The 23,080-nt window shown below is 41.6% G+C and overlaps 1 protein-coding gene across 1 annotated transcript; it reads right to left on the bottom strand.

Annotated features, from left to right (window-relative positions):
* Window positions 1–14,106: 14,106 nt before the first annotated feature.
* Window positions 14,107–17,540, bottom strand: LOC149774651 (uncharacterized). Its single transcript, XM_089944768.1, has one exon. The coding sequence runs from the start codon at window positions 17,508–17,510 to the stop codon at window positions 15,474–15,476; it is 2,037 nt and encodes a 678-aa protein (XP_089800894.1). The 5' UTR covers window positions 17,511–17,540; the 3' UTR covers window positions 14,107–15,473.
* Window positions 17,541–23,080: the final 5,540 nt, after the last annotated feature.

Here is a 23,080-nt window from a genome sequence, read left to right as displayed (position 1 = left end):
CCAAGGAAAGAAAAGGAAAGGACTGCCTCCTCGTTTAGTCAAACATGGGGACATGTTATCTGTCCTGTCCAAAGCTTCTCCACCCCTACGAAAAAAACTCATTCAATCAGCCTCCAAAGAGGTCATCGATACCGTGTGCGAATGTTGTTTGAACGTCTTGAAAGGCACGATTCGTTTGTCCAAACACCAGAAACAATGCTTAGGCAAACATCGTCACGTTCTCCGTCAAATGGTTCAAAAGAAAATCCCCCTCCGACAAAAGAAGATGTTGGTCCAACGTAGAGGAATTTTACCCCTCTTGCTAGGCCCCTTACTGAAAGGAGTCTTGGGAACCATGTTGGGAGGACTGATGGGAGCAAGATAAAAAGGCCCTCTGGAGTCCCAAGATCTCAGAATCGACACTTGACAACCCATGGAAGGACGAAAACTAGCTTTAGTGCCTTACAAACGATGGATGGAATACCATCGTTGGCAAGAACAACGCACCCCGCATTTACCTCCCAATCCCCATTTGAGCGAAATGTCCCAGTTACAACACGAATTGCAAACCTTGATGGATCGTCAAGATTTGTCCGAAACAGAAAAATCGCAAAAGTACGGTCAACTCTTGCAACGACTGCAACTCTTTCACCAAAAAGCTTTAGACGAAACAGCTCTTCCCACTCTGAAAGATTTTAAGACCTTGATGAAAAGTCCAGCACCATCACTACCCCCACCACCACCACTACTACTACCAGTGACCAAGACAGAAAAAAGAGAAGAAGAAGAGGAAGGGTTTCAAACTCCACCAGAAAAAGTACGCAAGTTAACAACACCACCTACCTCCAGAATTGGATGGACTAAAAAGATGATGACCACCCGTTCTTCATCAGAAGAGAAAAAGAAGGTGAAGACAGAAGTGAAACAAGAAAAAATATCCCCTGTTCAGGCATTCTCCTGCTCCTCGACACCTATTGCCGGTCGCACACGCAAAGCATTACAATCCAAGAAAATACCCCAAGAGAAAAAGAGTAGCATCTTCCAAGAGTGGGTGTCTTATTAACACACAAACCAAAAAAATGGAAAAAGTGTTAGCCAGCATTTACTACGATCCCTCCCATCCTGCAGGTTACGCAGGAGTTCAAAAATTGTATCGTGCTGCCAAAACTCGACTGAAAAGTCTCCGTTTACCTCAAGTGCAACGATGGTTACAAGAACAAGCTACCTACACTTTTCACAAACCCATTCGACGCAAGTTTTCCAGAAGTCGCACCCGAGTGGAAGGTGTCGATCATCAATGGCAAGCCGATTTAGCCGATGTCTCTCATTTGGCCAGCTACAATCGTGGCTACAAATATTTGTTTTGTGTCGTCGACGTCTTTTCCAAATTTGCCTGGGTCGTACCCTTGACTTCCAAATCGAGGAGCGAGTTAGTGCGAGCCCTGCAACGAGTGTTGAAACAAAGCGGTCGTCACCCTCTTCGATGGCAAACGGACAAAGGCACCGAATTTCTGAACCAAGCTTTCCAAAAAGAATTAAAGAAACATGACATTCATTTTTTTACCACGGAGAATCCCGAAACCAAAGCCAGCATCGTGGAACGTTTTCAACGCACTTTGAAAGAACGCATGTGGAAATATTTTACGCATCACCACAACCTGAAGTACATCGACATCTTACCGCACCTGGTGCAAGCGTACAACCAATCTTACCATCGAAGCATTGGACGTGCCCCGCAAGAAGTGACTCCCGACAACGAAGTACTGGTGTTTGAGCGCCTGTTTGGTACGTCCCCGACGAGTGCTATCCCCAAGAAAGTGGAGAGTTGACCGTAGGAGATTGGGTGCGCATTGGCAAAACCAAACGCACTTTCGACAAAGGTTACTTACCTAACTGGACGACCGAATTGTTTCGTGTCACTGGACGAGTGCATGGCCGTCATCCTGTCGTCTATAAATTGGAAGACATGAACGGAGAAGTGCTCAAAGGAACGTTTTATTTGCCCGAGTTACAACGTGTCACCAAAAAAGAAGACGACGTATACGACATCGAAAGCATTCTCGAACGCAGAACCCGTAAAGTGGGCAAACGACGTGTCAAAGAAGTCCAAGCACATTGGAAAGGATATCCACCCAGTTTTGATTCTTGGATCGACGCTTCGCAAGTCATCGACTATAAAAAGAAGTGACCATCATGCCCTTTCACACAGACGCAGCTACGTCGACCACTCCTTCACCTAGGTCGTCTCTGCAAGATTTACAAAAGCAACCCTTGTGGGTGTGGTGTGGAGAACGTGTGCCTAAAACGCAAATCGTCTTTTTCTGCCAAATCTTCGTGGTGTATTGTGTCATCGGGGCAGCCATTGCCAATTTGAGTTTGCAACAAGGAGACAAACAATTGTGGACCATTTTATTGAGCAGTTACATCGGTTACCTGCTTCCTAATCCCTCCCTGAAATTCTCCTCGAACGGGAACCACGGGAACCTTGTGTCCAGTGCCAGTGCCAGTCACCACTCCAACAACAACAACAACAACAACCCCAATTTGGGCGGAGACACGCCTCTGACGTCCAGTAACCCCTCGGACAGCCACAGAACTCTGGAATTATGAGTCTCACTAGCCAATTTTACTTAACCTTACCCAGTGACAGTTCCATGGAGGTGTTTCCCAAGAACACGTTGTGCTGTTACACGGCCAAGTTACCTCAGGCCATCCCATTAAATCACGAAGCCCATTGGGAAGTGGCTTTGGTAGAAATCATTCACCCTCCTCAAGTCCTCAATGTCCTTCCCAATCAAAATTTTTTTTTCAGTGGAAGTTCATGACGAGCAAATGCAACAGTACTTGAATACCCACGTCAAATATGATCACAAAATATATAACCCAGAAACACAAAAGACGACCTATCGCTCGATCATTCCCCCATGCTATTATTTTAGTGATCAACATTTGGTCAGCACCATAAGCTCTAGGTTTAATGTCGTGTTTCTGAAAGCTTTGGAGAGTGTCAGAAAAAGTGTCACCCTGGAGTACCACAAAGTAGCTCGTCGCTTCCTGATGAAATTTCCTGAGGGGCACACAATGTTGTCTTTCTTATTTTGTCCTGAATTGTTTGACATGTTGGGCGGGGACATGGACATGAGGATGGCCATGATGAAGAAAAACGAATTGCCAGTCATTTCCGACAACGATTCTTTTCGCAAGTTCTTTCGTACCCCAGTAGAACTGAACCAAGGACTGAATTTGATTTTTGTGTACTCCGATGTGGTGGAGTACAACGTGGTGGGACACACCACCGTGCCGTTACTGCGTGTCATTCCTTTCAAAGTGGATTCTGCCACGCTCGCTGACGAGGAAGATGGAAACACTTATCACGTCCACCGCGAATTTGTACATCCTCACTATTTGCGCGTCAGCAAATCTTATTTGGACACGGTCAACATTGCTATAAAAGGAGATCTGGGACAAAATATTCCATTCACCAAAGGGAAAGTCACAGTGAAACTCCATTTTCGAAAACGATTCTCTCACGACTCGTAAGTCATGTATCCAGTGTACCGAGGCGTTGCTCGACAGCGAGGACACGGTTTAGGAGATATGTTAAAATCAGCCTTTCGTTCGGTGGCCCCAGTCTTGAAACCGATGGTGACACGCGGATTGCACGCCTTGAAAGATGCGGCATTGACACACGGCAAAGAATTTCTCCAAAATGTCATCATCGACAAACAAAACCCCAAAGAAGCCTTCTCGAGGGCAGGCAAAAATGTCTTGTTGCAAACCGGCAAAGACCTTTTGAGCCGACGAGAAACACCTATAAATGCCCTGCACGCTACCGAGTCAGGCATTCAGCAAGGACAAGGCAGAAAGAGACGACGAAGAAAACACCCATTCACCAGACTTCACACGTCTAAAGCTAGAAAGGCAAAGAAAAGAAAAACCGTTCGAGACTTAGACGTTTTCGATTATTGAGACACAAGAAAAATGATGCACCGAGAGTCTTGCGCCTGTTCCAAGTCGGAACTGGATCTGTTTGCCATGCCACCCACTACGATGACCATGCAAGAATCCCAATGGGTGGAATTTCACCCTGTCTCCTCTTTGACGGATTCCGCTCCCATCGAGTTTGAAATCAAAGGACAGCCCGAAGATTACATCGATTTGAATAGCAGTTACTTGTACCTAAAAGTCAAAGTTCTTGATAAAACAGGAGGTGTTATAGATGACGAGCCAGTAGCTCCCGTCAACAATTTCATGCATTCCTTGTTTAGCGGAGTGGATTTGTACTTGAATAACAAACTGGTCAGTAGCAGCATGGATACTTACCCTTATCGAGCGTACCTGGAAAATCTCTTGACGTACGGAATAGACGCCAAGAACACTCATCTCAATGCTTGTGTGGTATGGGAAGCTGACGATGCAGACAAGTTTGACCAAACCGAAATTGATGCAAAAAAAGACCACAATGAGGGCTTTGTAGAACGAAGAGACAAAATCATAAATGGACAGAGTTTAGAACTGATGGATCGTTTGCATTTGGACATGTGGTTACAAGAAAAGTATTTGCTGAATGGGGTGAATGTTCGCCTGAGACTGAATCGTAGCAGCGTCGCTTTTCATTTAGTGGCTGCTAGTGACAATTACAAAGCCATCATCCAAGAAGCCAGACTCTACATACGACGTGTGGAAGTGTTACCTAAAGTGGGAAACGACATTAGTCAGACGTTGAGCAGAACGACCGCCAAGTATCCCATACGTCGCGTGGAAGTGAAAACCTTCACCATTCCTGCTGGACAGCGATCCATGATCGAAGATCATCTGTTCCAAGGGCAGTTACCTAAACGTTTAATCCTTGGTATGGTCGAGAATAGAGCCTTCAACGGATACCACGATCAAAATCCTTTTGAGTTTAAACATTACAAAGTGTCCAAGATTGAAGTCAGTCGCGATGGCAAAACCTTGTGTACCCGACCTTTCGAACCTGACTTTGAGAAGAAGAATTACTTGAGGTCGTACTTGTCCCTGTACGAAGCCACGGGACAGTTAGGAACCAACACCAGTCACGGTATTACGTACGAGGATTATGCAGGAGGCTATGCCTTGTGGGCTTTTGATTTCACTCCAGACCAAGGCAGCGATGAGGGACATTTCCACATAATAAAATCTGGACAGATTCGTGTGGAACTTCAGTTTGCAGAAGCTCTAACTGAGACGGTGAACGTCATCTTGTATGCATAATTTGACAATACCATAGAAATCAACAGTTTGAGAGAAGTCATTGTGGACTATTAGAAGCCATGGAAGACTGTTATCCTTCTTTACCTAGTGGAGAAACTTTGAAGATGGAATGTGAGGAGACCGTGGAAGAAGAAGAAGAATCCCAAGACGAAGAAGTTATGATGATGAAGTCGAGATGGCCAGAACAAGAAGCCCATTTAGTCTCTTGTTTTGCTTCATTCCTGAAAGATGTAATGAAAGAATTGATCAAGGAAGAATGCTATGGATGTCACAACGATCATCCCAGTCAAATTCAACACGACAAATGTCTGATGTTGAGCCAAGAAGAAAAATTGGACGAATATCTGGACAAAGCTTGGGGTGTCATCGATATAGAATTCGTGTTGAACGAGTGGTATAAAGGCTTGGATAAACATTCTTCTCCTCCATTCGTCTCTGGAGCGTCGTCGCATCGAATCTCTCTTTGACCAGAATAAGAAGTCGGAGCCAAACGCCTTTTACTTGTCAGACATTTTGAAGCAAAAGATCAGGATCGAATTGATGACTTATCATTACCTGTGAAGAAGAAAAAAACATGGATGCCTGGGAACTTTATTACCTTTTGAACCACACTTCGTATACGGCTTCTTGGAATCCTGTCGTCTGTGCTAAAGATGAACTCCCTCATCGCAAACCTCAAGACCATCTAGCTTATGTGATCAACACGGACGACAGTCATCTCCCAGGAACCCACTGGGTAGCCGTCTACTTTCCTCAAGAAGGATGTGTGGAATATTTCGATTCGTATGGATTGCCCCCTTTGGAAGACGATATCATTGACTTTATGAGAAGAAATGCTCAGACCACCCGATTCAATAATGTGAAATTACAAGGCACAGATTCCTTGGTGTGTGGACAGTACTGTGTGTATTTTCTGCATCATCGCAGCCTGGGTTATTCTTTAGAACATTTAGTGACTCATTTTGATCCTCGTTCTTCTTCAAGAAACGATGTGAAAGTAGATCAACGGTTTTGTGACCATTATGCTTATCTTTTGTCTCAAGCTAGGAAACGTAGTGTCCATCAATGGCCTAATGACTTCCAACAGTTGAAATCACAATTTAATTCACAACGTTGTCAGCCCTGTCCAAAATAATGTGTAAATTGAAAAAAAATATTTGTGATTTGAAAAAAATGTTAGATTTTATATTGTTAGATTATTGTTAAAAATGTTAGAGTTGGTGGTTAGTGTTAAGTGATTTTGAATTAAAAAATGTTGTGTTTTGAAAAAAATGCCTTTGTCTTTTGTTTGACTATAGAAATGTTGATTCATGCTCTTTGACTTCTTACTATCCCTCTCATGGCACTCATTGAACGTTCCGGCTCGAAAACCGTAGAGGGATGTTTTCCTTCACGTCCGCGCTTTGACTTTAAGAACCGGGGTAGTTTGCAGTCTAACCATCCATTGTCGACTCATCCTCCTACGAAGATGTGCTCCAAACTAGCTAAGCTAAACGAAGCCTACGTGAATTTGCATAGGGTCAGACACAGTCTGATACCGAAGCCTGAAGAGATAGAGAATGTGAGAATGCTAAAAGTCACTGAAGATCTGATAGAAGAGCTCTTCAGAGAAGAAGTGAACAGGGAGAAAGAAGAATGGACAGAGAAGTACAGACTTCAGAGAAAGCAGCAACAGCAACAACAACAGCAGCAGCAGCAGCAACCTGAACCTGACAGAGGCTTTGTCGATTGTCGTATCGACACCAAAGAGTTCTTCTCTTTCCGAAGAAGCAGACCTATCGTCAGAAAGTCTATCCTCAGAGGACGTCGCATTCTTAGAAACTAAAAGATTGCCATAGCAAACAAAAAAAAACAGCCCTTTTCAGGGCTACCCAATACTCTAGAAAAGAAATAACAATAGATTTGCCAATGTGTGTAGGTAGAGTAGTGTGAATATAAACACTGACTCTTTTGTGGTGTGAGTGTATGTGTTTGTGTGGATAGTATAATGATCATGTTTTTTTCTTGCTGTTTGACGTGCGTGGAGAGTAGATTTGGGGTTTGATTGGATTGCTTTGCAAATGTGGATAGTATATTATTGATTTAATAAAATTTTTTAGAATAGTAATGGGTAGTATAAAAAGTGAGTGAGTGTTTCTTTTAGGTCCGCGCGTTGTTTGGTCATGATCTAGGTAAGATCAATTTTGTTTTAGGGGATGTTTCCATCACGTCCGCGCTTTCACTATAAATTAAAAATCGCTCGAAAGTCTAGCTACCTTGTTGATTGATCAACAGTAAAAATGAGTAGAATGAGCAGCAGACTGAATAAATTAATGGAACTTCAGATGCATCTGGAGTATGCCAGATGCCTTTCTGAACGAGCTGGCTGCGAAGGCCCTTGTGGAAGAAGCCAGGATAGAACAGGAGGAGGAAGAGAGAAAAATGAAAGAAGAGGAGGAAAGAGAGAGATCAGGTGTCACCTGTTCATGAGACCAAGTTGTGATGTGAAGCCCTGGGTGATGGAACCTCCACAGGCAATGGATGCACCACAGTTACAACAACAACAAGAACCAGTACAGGACCCACAGGAAGCAAGGAGGCCAGTTGTCCATCCTCGACTGTGGAATAGAAGACAGAGGGAACAAGAAGTGTTCACTATTCCGCAAACGGAGGAGTGGGATAGTGAAGCCACTCAACCCCCGTCAGCTCTTCCAACCACTCCAGTCAATTGGACAAATGATTGGAGTAGACGTTGTGTCTGTGGTGCCAGACCCGGAAGGTGTCGCCATTAACCAGGTGCCTCTGAAGTTCAAAACAAACAGCCCTTTTCAGGGCTACCCCAATCTCTAGAAAAGAAATAGTAATCGATTTGCCTGTGTGTGTATGTAGAGTAGTGTGAATATAAACACTGACTCTTTTTTCTTGTGTGTGTGTGTGTGTGTGTGTGTGTTTGTTTGTAAGCGCTGACGTACGTTTGTGTGGATAGTAGATTAGGGGTTTCATTTTAATGCTTTGCTTGTGTGAATAGTAGATTTGGGGTTTGTTTATTGCTGCTTCACGTATGTGGATAGTAGATCATATGAAATTAGAAAAGTAGGGTGATGTTTTCCTTCACGTCCGCGCGTTGTTTGGTTATGATCTAAGTAAGATCAATTTTATGCTTTGGGGGATGTTTTCCATCACGTCCGCGCTTTCACTATAAGAACCCACAGTATTCGTCGTTCAAACCATTCTACAAAGAACATAAAAGAAGATGGCTTCAAACCAACTTGATAAAATGAAAACATTGCAAGACGTCCTGGACAATTTGGGTATGATGGAGCAAATGTTGGTTAACATAAACGAGGATCCCTATTCTTATAATTCCCATCGATGGAGATCAACAATTTAAGAAAAGTAAAGGAAATGATCAGTGCTCTGATGAAAGAAATAAAGGAGGAGAAGTAGGATGAAGAGGAAAGGATAAGGATGAGAGTATGGAACGAGAAAATTGAAAAGGAAGAAGAAAATGAGAAGAAAGAAGAGGATGAGAAGCAGAAACAAGAGAAAAAGAAGGAAGAAAAGAAAGAAAAGAAGAGAAAGAGTGTAGGACAGAAAATAAGAAGCTGGTGGAGAAATAGAAGAAATTAGAAGAAGAAAACCAAAAGGCCCTTTTCAGGGCCACCCACATCTCTCGAAAAGAGATCGACTTTCAATTGCCTACCCTTATTTTATTTTTTTTTATTTTTAAAAAAAAAAATCCTATGTTAAATTTCCCTTGACGCTATACAGTCCCACCCTGTTTAAATTCCCTTGACGCTATACAGTCCCACGAGTTCTTCCCATGTTAAATTTACATAGTCGCTAAACAGTCCCAGGGTTTTTCTCCATGTTAATTTCCCTTGTCGCTAAACAGTCCCAGGGTTTTTCTCCATGTTAAATTTACATAGTCGCTAAACAGTCCGGTGGGGGGGGGGTCTGTAATGCTAATTCCCATTGTCGCTAAGGTATCCCACTTAACTACTATTGACGTTTGACATAGTTGGTCGTTTGAGGACTGATGACAGCCACGGTGTTTTCAGGTATGAATCGTTGCCGGTACACTAAGGAACACGCTGTGGCAATGGTGCAAGCTTCTTTCAAAGGATCGACCCCTCTGTGTTCCATGAACAGTTCTCGAAATTTTCCACAGCATCTCGTTGTTCGGTACGCATGTTGTCAGGGTCGTAATAGTGAGACTCAGGCAAATGGGGTAGAACGGCGTGTTGATTGGCTTCCGTATTGAAAAAGTGTGGAAAGTACCCTTTAGCCATTTCTGTCATTCCAAACGTTTTAGGCATTCGACTCAAAGGCATGGCCAAGTAGCTCATCGAATCTTTAATCTGTACTTGTCCCACTTGCATGAAAATGATTTTGGCTCCGTTCAAAGTGACTTTAGGACGCTCGGTGCCATGTTCCGTATAGTATCTGAGAAGAAACTGTCCATCGTATCCGGAGAAATTGTGAGCCATCACCGTAACATGACGATGACAATTACCATAACGTTCGATGTCCTCTTGGCTCCACGTCTTGTCGATGGGGTCTAAGACCCATCGAGCGAAGTCGGCTAGCGTGTTCGGTCCTCGAAAGATTTTTTCACGCCCTCCAGGAATCTTGCTGCAGTGAGGGCAATGACTGAAGATTCTTGAATGCACTTCTCGCACGCTCGATGAGCCACGCAGAAATTAGAATTGTGAATGCCAGTCTCTTGCATGCATTCGAAATCGAAAAAGATGAAATTGTCTTTCTTCTTGTGACCGTCCTCTTTCTCTGGTTGGGCTTGGTATTTTTGCACGTAACATTGGTGTTCCAAGTCCACGATGTGGTGACAAATGTGACATTGTTTCTTTCCTCGACATACGTGTGCCTTGGCATTATTGGTAAGTATGCCTTGTCCACACGTGAGGCACAATCTCAGCAGTTGACAAGCGCATTTCTGCTGTGAGCCTTGCGTCTTCAGATGTTGTTGGTAACAGGCACGGCTGACAAACGTGCGCAGACAAGTTGAACAATGCACTCTTTCTTGTCCTTCGCTCAGACAGGGTGGAGAGGCCAAACATCCTGAGCATTTCGATCCACAATGCTTGTGTTGCTCTCGATTGTTATAGCCATAGTCACATTTCTCACAGTAATATATGTATCCCAGGAATCCGGTGATACTGGTAATGGTGTCGAAATGGTCATTGTGATGATAAAGGTCAATGTATTTTGCATCCTTAAAATCTTGGCCTCGAAACAACAGAGGTCCGCGCACTCCTTGAGGGTGCACTTTCAAGGTGTATTGTGTAGCTAGGATATCTTGCAATTTTTGCAGCTCAGGAATGCCGCAGGTTGAATCTTTGGACAGGCCTGTTTGTTGTAACAGAAGTTCTGCATCGTTTCGTTGTTTGGCTCGGTTCGATTTTCGAATGTTCTCCCAGTCTCTTTTCCATTCTACCGTGTCGTTCTTATTGGCATAGGTTCGTTCCACCAGGATAGCCCTGGCTAAACACATTTGGTCTTGAGGATTGTTAATTCGGACGAGGCTTGTTTTGGTGTTACAAAGGCCGTCCACCAATAAGACCTTTTTGTGGCCAGTCCCTTGAGGAGGAGAGACGTGGGTCATGTCCAGTGTGGCTTTTCCATCGGTGATGTCAAACTGGACATTGGATTGTTGTACGTGTTGAATCTTGTCCATGACTTTGGAAGCGGTCAATTCTACAGGGTTGCTAAACTCGATCCAAACAGGGGATTTCAAACCGTCGTGTTGTATGGAAAGTCTCAAGCGATCTTATTCTTTGGGTTGACATTGTCGCTTGAGTGTGGTAAGCAAAGAATCCCACACTGCGGTGATGAACCCTTCTGCTTTCTTTAAGGGTACGTCGGACTTGAAATCTTTAAACTTCACCGTGTATTTGTAAGCCGTGGTTCTACATTTTCTAGAGGAGCGCTTTTCTGTCTCTCGAATGGAATAGTATTTTTCAGGGTTAACTAAGGGTGGTGAACTTTGTTTAGAGGGTTCGGATTCTGGTTCACTCATGTCCTCTTCAAAATCACTGGCATGAATTTGTGCCAAGACTTCAGCTCTGGTACGAGGCGATAGATCACGTTTCTGCCTCTTACTTTCTTCTTCTTTCTTCTCAAATGAATTGGATCGTTTCATCTTGATAGCAAAAAGTCAAATGACTAAAATTTAAACACCATCGACTAATTAATAGTCATGGCAGACCAGCGTATATAAAGGGTATGTGTCTTGACCTTTCACTATTCATTTCACTCTCAAACCGAGCACAACGATGGAAGAGACTATCCAGATCGAACGTTTCATCAGAGCGTTGCTAGGGGTCATTAGAAAAGTTTCTTCAGACCAGCCGACGGACTACTCTCCTTCCTTTCGAGATAAAAGTGAAGATACTTGCTATATCTGTCAGAAGAAAGGGCATTGGTCTTCAGAGTGTCCAGACCGTCAGAAAAGAAAAAAAGGGGTTAGAAAAGACAAAAGTCAAGATACCTGTTATTATTGTCAAGAAAAAGGACATTGGTCTTCAGATTGCCCTAAGAAACAAGAGGAGCAAGAAGAGAGGAATTCTGGAGAGGAAGAAAAAGAGGAAGAAAGTAGACAGGTGAAGAAAAAGAAATAGGTGTAGAAAAGAAGAAGGGAAGAAGGTGAGGATAAAGAGGAGGAAAAGACTGTGACGGTGAAGAAATTGAAAAAACAGAGAGAGTAAACAAAGAAACAGAAGAAGTCTATGAACTTTTTAAAGTGCTATGTTGTGAATTGTGAATTGGATTGTAAATATTGATAAAAGAATAAATTAATTATAAAAGGTAAGTGTCTTTGGGTTTTGATTTTAAAATAAGAACCTACACTCACGCACACTCATGCACACACACACACACACACACACACACACACACACACACACACACACACACGTACTATAGGGGTAAAATGTTTTTTTTTAGTTATTGGCAGTTGAAAGTCTATCTCTTTTCGAGAGACGTGGGTGGCCCTGAAAAGGGCCTTTTTTGGTGCAGGGGTGAGTTTAAGCAATCACCTTTAACTGCCTTAAGCCTTTGCCACGGCCAAGGCCTACTTCTGGACTGCGTACTGTTGATGATGATGATGATTTGGTTGAAATCACTAAGGGTGGTACGGTAGGCTTAGTCACAGGGTTGGCGTGTTTAGCTCGGGAAGACCGTATTCTCTTCGGTCGTGATAAAGAAGTCTGATACATTTGTTTCAGACTTCTTAACTCCTCTAAAATGTCTAACAGTACAGTGACCGTTTGACTTTCACCCTCTTGTTTCTTTGCTGCTGCTTCTTCTTGTTTTTTTTTCTTACCTCTTCTTGCTGCTGTTGCTGTAGGAGAAAAGCTTATTCTGCTTCCTTTTGCTGCTGTATAAATTTCTCCAATTCTTCTTTCTGTCTCTGTCTAAAATTCTCCACGTGAGGTAATGAAGATGACGAAGGTTCTGGAACAAATACTTGCGAGGTAAGAAAATCCACATAATCCCAATTTACCTCTTCTGAAAGTAAGTCCCGCTTCCCTTGGGTAGTCTCCACCGCTGGTGCACCCCAATTGATCGTTTTCTGAATTTCCGTCATGTTGAAAAACTATCGCATGGATTGACTGTGCACAGGCGATAGCGAATCTATATAGACTACGTGACGTCACAGACTGCTGTCTTCGGATTGGACGTGGGCTGACTGAATTTTGTAACGCGTGTTTGGATTGGTCAACGAACTCAATCCGTTTCAATACTTTCTCTTCCTATAAATAAGTGCGGTTCACTGCATTCATTCACCTGTTACTCGGCGCCTCAAGATGTGGACCGATGTGCAATCTTCTACGCTTGTGTCAACGATGATGATCCGAGTGGACAGTTGTCCATAGGACCGCCACAAGCCTATGGATACGTAGGATTTACGTGGAGAGGCAAGGATGCCTCAAAAGAGTGCTAATCTATGGACCTACCATTAGGCGAAGTTTAAGAAGAAGAAGATGTCGCAGATGCCCTTTATGTTAAGGGCATATTAACATAAACCCAAAGGCCCTTTTCTGGGCCACTCCAATCTCTCGAAAAGAGATAGACTTTCAATTGCCTACCCCATTGTTTTATTTTTTTTATTTAAAAAAAAATAGAGACCCCTCCCTGTTTCAGTTTTTGCCTGTTCCCTTTCCATAGACCCATCAGGTCGGGACCGTATTAAAATAGGGTCCCGACCCTGTTCCATTTCCCCTTGTCCCTAGACAGGCCCAAACTCTATTCCCATGTTAAATTCCCCTTGTCCCTAGACAAGCCCAAACTCTATTCCCATGCTAAATTCCCCTTGTCCCTAGACAAGCCCAAACTCTATTCCCATGTTAAATTCCCATTGTCCCTAGGGTGGCCCAACAATATCTCCCATGTTAAATTTACATAGTCCCCAGAGTGGCCCAACCCTGTTTGTAATGGTAAGTCCTATTGTCCCTACGGTGGCCCACTTCACTACTTCCACACATTTAACAACGGATACTATGAAAGGTTATGCGATTAGGGATATATTCCAGTGGATCGAAGAGGGCTAAGAACCATGAAAATATGTTTGTGCCTTACATAATATAAATATTATGAACAAACCGATTAGCAGAATGGAGATTTTAAAAAAAATAATTAGTTAAATCAAAATAAAACTCTTAATGAACTTACTGTTTCGTACAGTAACTTCTAATGATAATCAGAAAGTATTTTAGCTGTCTATTCCACAACACACCCTCACTATAACGCGTATCGTATCATCGTATGATGTTTCCATCACTATGGACGAAAGTCAATCTGTCTGTTCCATATGTTGCGTCCGGACAAATACGTGAGTTCTCCACAACACACCAATTTTATACTCTCTAAATTGCTTGCCTTAAACTACATTCATCAACCTTGAAATTTACTAATGAAATCGACGTATGCATTATATGACTCGTCCCTAAAAGTATACAACTCATTCAATGGATCTTAGAATTAAAAATATCATCAGCTCGGTGTCCCTTACAAAAACTTGAGTCAGATCGATTTTGAAATACAGTTTTACCCGGTAAGTAAAACTCCCTTTGTGACGAAAACATTTGTAGTTGGGATCTATTTTGTATACAGTTTGACGGTGAATAAAACTCCCCTTGTTATGAAAACATTTGCTGGGTGAGATCGATCCATTTTGAAATACAGTCAATTAGTTGTTCTGTAATTATCGATTTAGCGGCTGGCATTGAGTCTGTGGTCTGGCTTCAGCGAATGTATGGCTTAAAACAGCACATTTTGTATTGATTGATTTATATATTGGTTCCGATTTTCTTGTCCGGTTACTAGTAGAAAACGCCGTTGTTGTAAACATTGCACACAAACGCCATTAAATTTGTATCAGTTTTCAACATGTACCATTTTGGCTTAGAACATCTATTTTAGATCCCAAATGTGAGAAAAATATTTCATTATACAACATTACAATCGGGATAAACGTTTTATGTCTGACTGAAATGCTCATCCTCGTGTAAGATTATGCTCTCTGACACCGATGCGTAGGAATTTGCTGTCAAGCAAGCACACACACACACACACACACACACACGTGTGTGCGTGTCTGTATATATGGTCAGTTTATACATGGTTTAGCAATTTTCAAGGAAATGAGAAACGTACCAAGCGCAATGCAATCAAACAACAAATATCTCGATACCGAATAGAAACAACATGCACGCATAAAATTTACGTAAGAATAAAATCTCATGACTCAGATATACTTCTTAAATAAAATCTAGACTAGTTCCGGTCAATCCATTACGGAGTGTATCAATCTATAAAATAATAAAACATAACCACCTATAAATATGGAGAGGCTCTTTCGGACTTGTATTTAAGTGCATAGATATATAACATGTGAATATATATATATATATATATATATATATATATATATATATATATATATATATATATATATATATATATATATATATATATATATATATATATATAATCCAATTGAAATTCACTGTGTTTTTCATTCTAGTTTTATGCAGTCAATATTGTAACGAAAATAAGAATATGAGAAAGAAATACAACAAATTATTTTCTTAGACTATACCAAGCAGCTTTACGTCACAGAAAATTATGAACTCTCGATGTTGTTTTCACAGGACTTGTGGCTGTAAAGAATATATAAGGCCATCGTCAGTGTATGCACTGTCATCCGTAGATTCCACCAATATACTTACTGTGGAATCGTTTTTCTAATTCTAACACATTTAGTCACACATGTCAAACACATCAACAACATCATGGTCAGGGTATGTTACAAAGAATCTGTCCATGTCTTTGTAGAATTTTATTGTGAGTGGTTTCTTCTTATCTTCCTTCTTTGTTATCAGTGCCTTGATCAGCTTGCCGTCCGCTGATATCTGTTGGACATTGAACGAACCGTAACCACACAGACAAATGTTACCCTCTCTATCAGTATCAATGCCGCGTGGTCTATTCATGTCTTGATCCGTGTATGTAAATAATACATTCCAGGATGTGTTGTAGGCAACCATTTTATTCCCACCATTATATGATATGTATATGATTGTTTCAGGTTTGTTTATTTTGACATAACATGGGTATAGTAGTTTCTCACTTTGATAATTGTCCAGTCGCACAGTTCTGATCTCTGAACCATTTATAGCTAATATCAGGACACTGTGTTCATCACCTCCTGTGGTGATCACAAATTGATTTTTCATTACTGCTATACCCCAACACTGCAGCCTTGTTTTGATCTCTCTGACATTTTGCATCTTGTCCTCTATGCCAATGACAAGAATGGTCTTATCAAGGGGCAAAGTCACGGCGATGTTGTTGTCAGGAAGTATGCATCCATTCCGAGGATTTCCCTGGAGTTTCATACTGTCTTGCAACTGATAATTTTCTCCATACACTTTGATCTTGCAATTCATCCAATCGACAAAAATATGCTTCGCTCTTTGCAGACTTAGAACATCCGATATATAACATAATGAATTATCTCCCGATTCATTCACACTGAACTCAAATACTTTCATTGCTTTGCTGTCCTTTAACTGGATTCCACCGGATCCACTAAAAGTCTCCACTTTCGGCTGCAATGTTGTTACTGCAGGACATGGGGACAGTTTTGTTTTAGATCGGGTCACCGTAATTTGTCCAAATATATTTATGTCATTAATCAAACCCTTTAGGTTCCTATTAATTTCTAACCCAATTTTTATATCTTTCAAATCTTCTTCATATTCCGATATGGCTTTAAGATATATGTTTTGATTCTTCTCCATGTTGTGGAGCATTATGAACTTCTGAACTTCTGACCCGTGGTTCATCACAAGGTCAAGTTGAGTCAGGTCACTGCCAATCGCAGATATCAAACTCTGTCCCCTAGCCTCTTGATTATGTAGGGTCAAATCTTCAGTTTTATGAGTTACTTCAAGAGAAGCAATTAAATCTTCCTCGAGTTTCTGTAGTTTGGAATTTAGTACTGCTCTGAGACTCCGGATTTGCTGTAAGATGGCAGATTTGTCATTTTGAATATTATCGGAATTTTCCTTTACCTTGTTTGTTATTTCTTTCATGTGGTCTCCAATATTGCGTATGTTGGCCTCCAAATCTTTTGATTTTGCGTTCGCATCAAAAGTCTTTGGCATGTCATCAATCGGAATGACTCTTTCGCATTTTCTGTGTTCAAGAAATCCACATGTATTACAACAAAGCGAATTATGATCCATACAAAAGAATTTGATGCTTTCATTGAGATGTCTAAGACATTTTTCTATACTGGATAGGCTGGGAATCCTAATGCTAGGATCATTTTCTGTGCTCAAATCGACAACATCGTGTGACATTGGTGAAAGGGTTTCATTGTGGTGTTCTTTACATATTTTGCACATGAATCTTCTACAGTCTTTACAAAATGATGTTGCTGAAGTTTCTCTATTCCACCTGAGACACATATCACAGAATTTCTCACCAAACGTTTCCACTGATACGTCCAATACATATGATACAATACTGTTTACTGGAAATAACTCAGCCCACTGTTCTACACTCGCTGTGGTATCAGGTAATGTTGTGTCGACCCTACATACCAGACATGGAAAGCATGCCTGAGGAGCCACCCTGTTGATCACCTTACTGTTGATATGTGACTGAAGACATGAAGCACAATATGTATGACCGCATGGCAGTACTTTCGGTCTTCTAAGCCTTTCTAGGCAAATGGGACACTGTAAGACTTGAGCATATCGTCCCTCTGTCGGTGAAGTAGTCGCCATTTGTTCCACTTTATTCACGACCTAATTATTTCCAGGTAAAGATATGAGCGTTCCTTCCAGGTATTATCTAGTTGACGTGACGTTATAATACTATAAATAGCTCATGCAAATATATTCACCTAACCATGTGTATTCATTGCCAGCGGTAAGGTAGACAAACGTCCATTGCATTACATGTCAATACGCGGTAATGCTATCAAATAAAAACAAATATATTCATCTCTCAAAACGTGTGAAATCTATCTTTTAATATATCTTTCTTTTCCAGTGTTATTTCCTTACTCATTCCTTTTAATTCACACACACACACACACGCACGCACATACATACATACATACATATATATATATATATATATATATATATATATATATATATATATATATATATATATATATATATATATATATATATGTATGTATGTATGTATACACCTATCTACATACATGAACGCATATATCACGTTAAGTGTAACCTAAAGATAAAACAAACAAGTTCCCACATTTCTCTTGATTAACTACTATTCAAAGGATAAAATTATTTTATCGTGCAATTTAGAGTACAACGATAGATTAATGGTAGAAAGTTAAAAGTATAGATTTGTTTCTTTCAAATCATTCGATTGTAGAATCAAGGAAACTATCAGGTAGAAAATACAAACAAAAAAGACAGGTGATAACATAGAATGAAGGAGTTGAATACTGAACACTTTACGCTATTGAAGTTATCCAACCCGCTTTTATGAACTGTTCGTTTTCACTTTTTGGCATTTAACATAATCAGCCTCTGAGAAAAGCAATCCCTTGTAGGATCCCTTGCTCTGGAAAGGACTGCAATTCGCCACATGATCTATATTTTCTCTCTCTCTCTCTCTCTCTCTCTCTCTCTCTCTCTATCTATCTATCTATATATATATATATATATATATATATATATATATATATATATATATATATATATATATATATATATATATATATATATAGTTTTAAACTAAGTAACAGGAAAGAGAGGAAGCCAACAAGTTTTGTAAAATTCAATAAATAATGTTTTCCTAGAATAGAAAGTGAAAGTTTTAAAATAAAAATTACAGTAATGCAAATTAAAGTCCAAGTAGTCTTAAAAGTTTTATAACAAGTCCAATTGTATAAAGTTCCAAATGAATTCAAGTGGAGTCCAATTAAATTATAGCATTGAATAGGTTGATGTACTTGTTATCTAGAAAGTGCTAATTTCCCAGTGTCTTGTACTGTGGTGATATTGAACAATCTTTTGATGCATCATTATAATATAGTTCACATTCCATGTATTTCTTTTCTTAAATTATATGTGGATATTGGATGGAAATATTTCTAATAACATATTATGCTAACAACGTTCAATACATGTACACGTGATCGTTGCTAAATGTGATCATTCAATACACGCTAACTTCATTCAATACATGTACACTTGATCATTGCATAAGTCTAATTCTCTTACTATGTCAGTGTTTCCATGACTAAAGCTCTCAATGACCTAAACGTCTGTGAATTCGTCAGGAGAACGTCTCCAGCTCGCATTCATATTTCAAACATCAGGCTATACGGAAAAGGGGACAACTTGTTTTTGTATATTGGCATCAGTCACATCTTAAGTTGTTTCCTTTAACGCATGGTTATCCAGCTATTGCAAACATTATAACCACCCTGCCCAGGCTTCGTATCTCCACTGGAGAAGACACTCCAGCATCGTCGTAAGGCGTCGGCACAACACGGGAAGTAGGAGTTTACCGGTTCTAAGTCAAAGCTCGATTAGCGCAGAGCTTGGCGCTAGGGGTTGCACACGACTGTGGAAGAGATCACCAAGTCTCACTGGACAGATCCTGCCCGCCTCATGCTGGACAGCCCCAAGTCAGTAAGGTGCTGCCCGTCATGACCTGCCTGCTTCACTGGGTGCGTGGAGCATAGAGAACCATCTCGACAAGTGGACTACAAACTTTGCACCAGGGAAGACTCAATGATGAAATAAGAAGACTTCAGCTCTTCTTTTCGCAAGCTGGAACATCAGGACCATGTTTCCTGGATTCACCGCTAATTTTCAGCAGATCGACGACGCACATAAGACTGTCCTCAATGACTGAGAACCCTTCCCACTGAACGTCGACTTTGCCTTCCTCCAAGAGACCCAACTGGCCAAGAGCGGCACCATAAGGGAAGTCAACTACATCTTCTTTTGGCAGGGGAAGCCCTCGGATGAACCAAGGCAGCACGATGTTGGCTTCACTGTAAAGAATAAACTGGTCACCTTCATTGAACCTCCTCCATCAGGTACTGAGAGAATCCTGGCCATCAGCTTGTCAACATCCTCAGGCCCTGTTAACATCTTCAGCATGTACGCCCCCACCCTTTGCTCCACCCACGAGGAGAAAGACAAGTTCTATGAGGCTCTTGATCAGGCAATATTAAGTATCCCCAACATTAAGGCCTCTAGCTACTAAGAGAAATCAGTCCTAGAGTGGGAGCTGACCAAGAAGCCTGGTCCACCTGGCTGCTCTCACGAAAGGGCCAAGATCAACGAGAATGGTCATGAACAACGCACAACAGACCGCCCGCCGCTCCGTCAACACCTACTGGCTGCACATCTGCCACAGTATAAAGACAGCAGCCGACACCGGGTATGCAAGAGGCATGTATGAGGGTACCAAGAAGGCTACACGCCCCCCACCTCCAAGACCGCCCCCATCAAGTCCAAGACGAGAGAAGTCATCACTGACCAGCGGAAATAGCTTCAGCGAGGGGTTGAGCTCTATCTCGAGCTGCATTCAACCCAAAACATCCTCACCGACACCGCCCTGGATGCCACAACAGACCTGCCAGTCATGGAGGAACTAGACACGCCGCCCACCCTGGAAAAAGGTCGGAAAAGCCATCGATTGCCTCGCCTGTTCTAAGGCTCTTAGAAGCGACGATATTTCGCCTGAACTCCTCGAGTACTGAAAAATCAACACTACACCAGCCCTTGCGAGTACTCCTCTGTCTCTGCTTGGAACAGGGACACATCCCCCAAGACATGTGTGACGCCAACATCGTCACTTTGTACAAGAACAAAGGAGACCTTAGCGACTGCAACAACTTCCGGGAGATATTCCTCCTTAGCATCGTCTGAAAGGCTTTTGCCATTGTCGCCTTTACGCGTCTGCAGATCATAGCCTCTCGCGTCTACCCAGAGTCCCAGTGTGGCTTCCGAACCAGCAAGTCAACTGTAGACATGATCTTCTCACTACGCCAGTTTCAGTAGAAGTGTCGCGAGTATCAGATGCCCCTATACATCGCCTTCACAGATCTGACAAAGGCTGCTCTCCCCCCACACACACACACACACACAAACACGACTGCTAGCTGTCATCACGTCGTTACACGAGAACATGCACAGCACAGTGTGCTTCAATGCAATGGCACACTATCGGAGGCCTTCCCATGTGTCAGCGGAGTGAAGCATGGATGCTTCCTTGCGCGGACGCTCTTTGCCATCTTCTTCTCCATGCTTCTCCAGTACGCCTCCAAGGACTTCACCGAGGGAGAGTACATCCATTTCAGGATGACGACAAGCGGTTCAATATCGCCCGTCTCCGTGCTTTGACTAAAGTCACAGAAGTCCTCATCCATGAATTGCTCTTCGTCGACGATTCAGCCTTGACATCACACACGGAAGATGGACTTCAACAGCTGTTATTCCGTCTCTGAGACGCCTTTAAGGAGTTTGGACTGACCACAAGTTTGAGGAAAACGAACGTCATGGCGCAGGACTCAGACTCCCCTCTCTCCGTCACCATCGATGAGTACAACTTGGAAGTTGTCGAGAACTTCACATACATCGGGTCCACCATCTCCAGCTCACTCTTCATTAATTCTTAGGTGAACGGCAGGATTGCAAAGGCAGCAGCAGTAATGCCCAGACTGAACCAGATGGTCTGGAACAACCCCAACGTCAGTGAGAAGACCAAACTGCGCGTCTACCAGGAGTGCGTGGTCAGCAAACTCCTCTACATTAGCGAGACATGGACCACCTATACGAGACACGAGAGGAAACTCAACAGCTTCCGCCTGAGATGCATGAGGAGCATACTGCACATCCAGTGACAGGACAAAGTACAAAACACAGAAGTTCTGGGACGCGCCAACATGAACATCATGTTCTCCATTCTCAGTGCGAGGCGCCTTCGCTGGCTCTGCCACGTCAGGAAAATGGACTCAGACCGCTTTCCTAAGGGCCTGCTATACAGGGAGCTAGCAGAAGGCGCACGACCAACTGGACGGCCACATCTGCGTTACAAAGATATCTGCAAAAAGGACATGAAGACGACCAACATCAATGTCAACGACTGAATGAGCTGTGCTAACGACTTGGCGCTCAGCAGTCCGACAGGGCGTTCAAAATGCCGAGGAAGACAGACAAATAAAACACGCTGAAAAGAGAGCAAGGAAGAAGGCGCAACAATATCCTACTCTGGAGCTACACCATCGTCTCTCTTGCACGGATGTTTGCTAATAAGAAGAGAACAACCATCATCGTAAATAGTGTTAATAAGGAAATAATTTTCAATGAAGCTAGCTATACAGCGAGTCTCAACGTTTACAATGATGTCATTGTCTATCTTTCCAGTACAATGTAAAAATACTCTTTCGAAGACAATGAAAATATAACAATTATTCTAAAATATTTTTCCAACCGCGAAATATGTAAATATTGGTGCGTTCCTTGCCTCCTTTATGATTCTTCTCTTTTCTGTCGGTCTTATAATTTATCTTTCTACTTTCTATCTGTTTAGTTAACCAGTGATACACACATCATATATATATATATATATATATATATATATATATATATATATATATATATATATATATATAGAGAGAGAGAGAGAGAGAGAGAGAGAGAGAGAGAGAGAGAGAGAGAGAGAGAGAGAGAGAAGAAAACAAACACTTGTTCTTGGAATTGTATTTTTTAAGTAAGGTTCACTGTATAAAATCAAATGCGTCAAATCATCAAAAACAATATAACCAAAAAGACTGTTAATAGTATTTATCATTACCATCTTTAAAACTATATGGGCTAACACTTGTCCTAACTCGTGTTCTTTATTATTGATTATATCCCAACGAACCATCTACGGTTTTAATTTATGTTTACCTCTTCAAAGTGCATTTTTGGAAATGATTATAAAACTCAAGGTTTTCTTAAATCTATAAAAGAAGAGAGTTTAGTGGCATAATTTATAAACGTAATGAGTAGCATTTACCCTGAGATATGTACCTTCTGAATATATGCAGTAAACAAGGAAGAAACCATTGACTGTATGGGAACCAAACTGAATTAGTCACTTTGTATAATCAATAGAATTAAAATCCTGTACGATTTAAGTCAATGTGTGTTCAGTTCTCCATATTTTCACTAACGCACGAAATTGCCTGCGTAAAACATTACAAACTACGGGCGTTTACTTATTTGTATTTACAATATTAACCATTCTAAATCTGCATTTATGGGAAAAATAGTACAAGTTAATAATGATCACGATGAATCCAAAA

Source organism: Sinohyriopsis cumingii, unplaced genomic scaffold, assembly GCF_028554795.1.
Source record: "Sinohyriopsis cumingii isolate HCF-2022 unplaced genomic scaffold, ASM2855479v2 utg000160l, whole genome shotgun sequence".
NCBI classification, from domain to species: Eukaryota; Metazoa; Mollusca; class Bivalvia; order Unionida; family Unionidae; genus Sinohyriopsis; species Sinohyriopsis cumingii.
The sequence above is the reverse complement of the archived record's forward strand: the minus strand, read 5'-3'. Positions and strand labels throughout refer to the sequence as shown.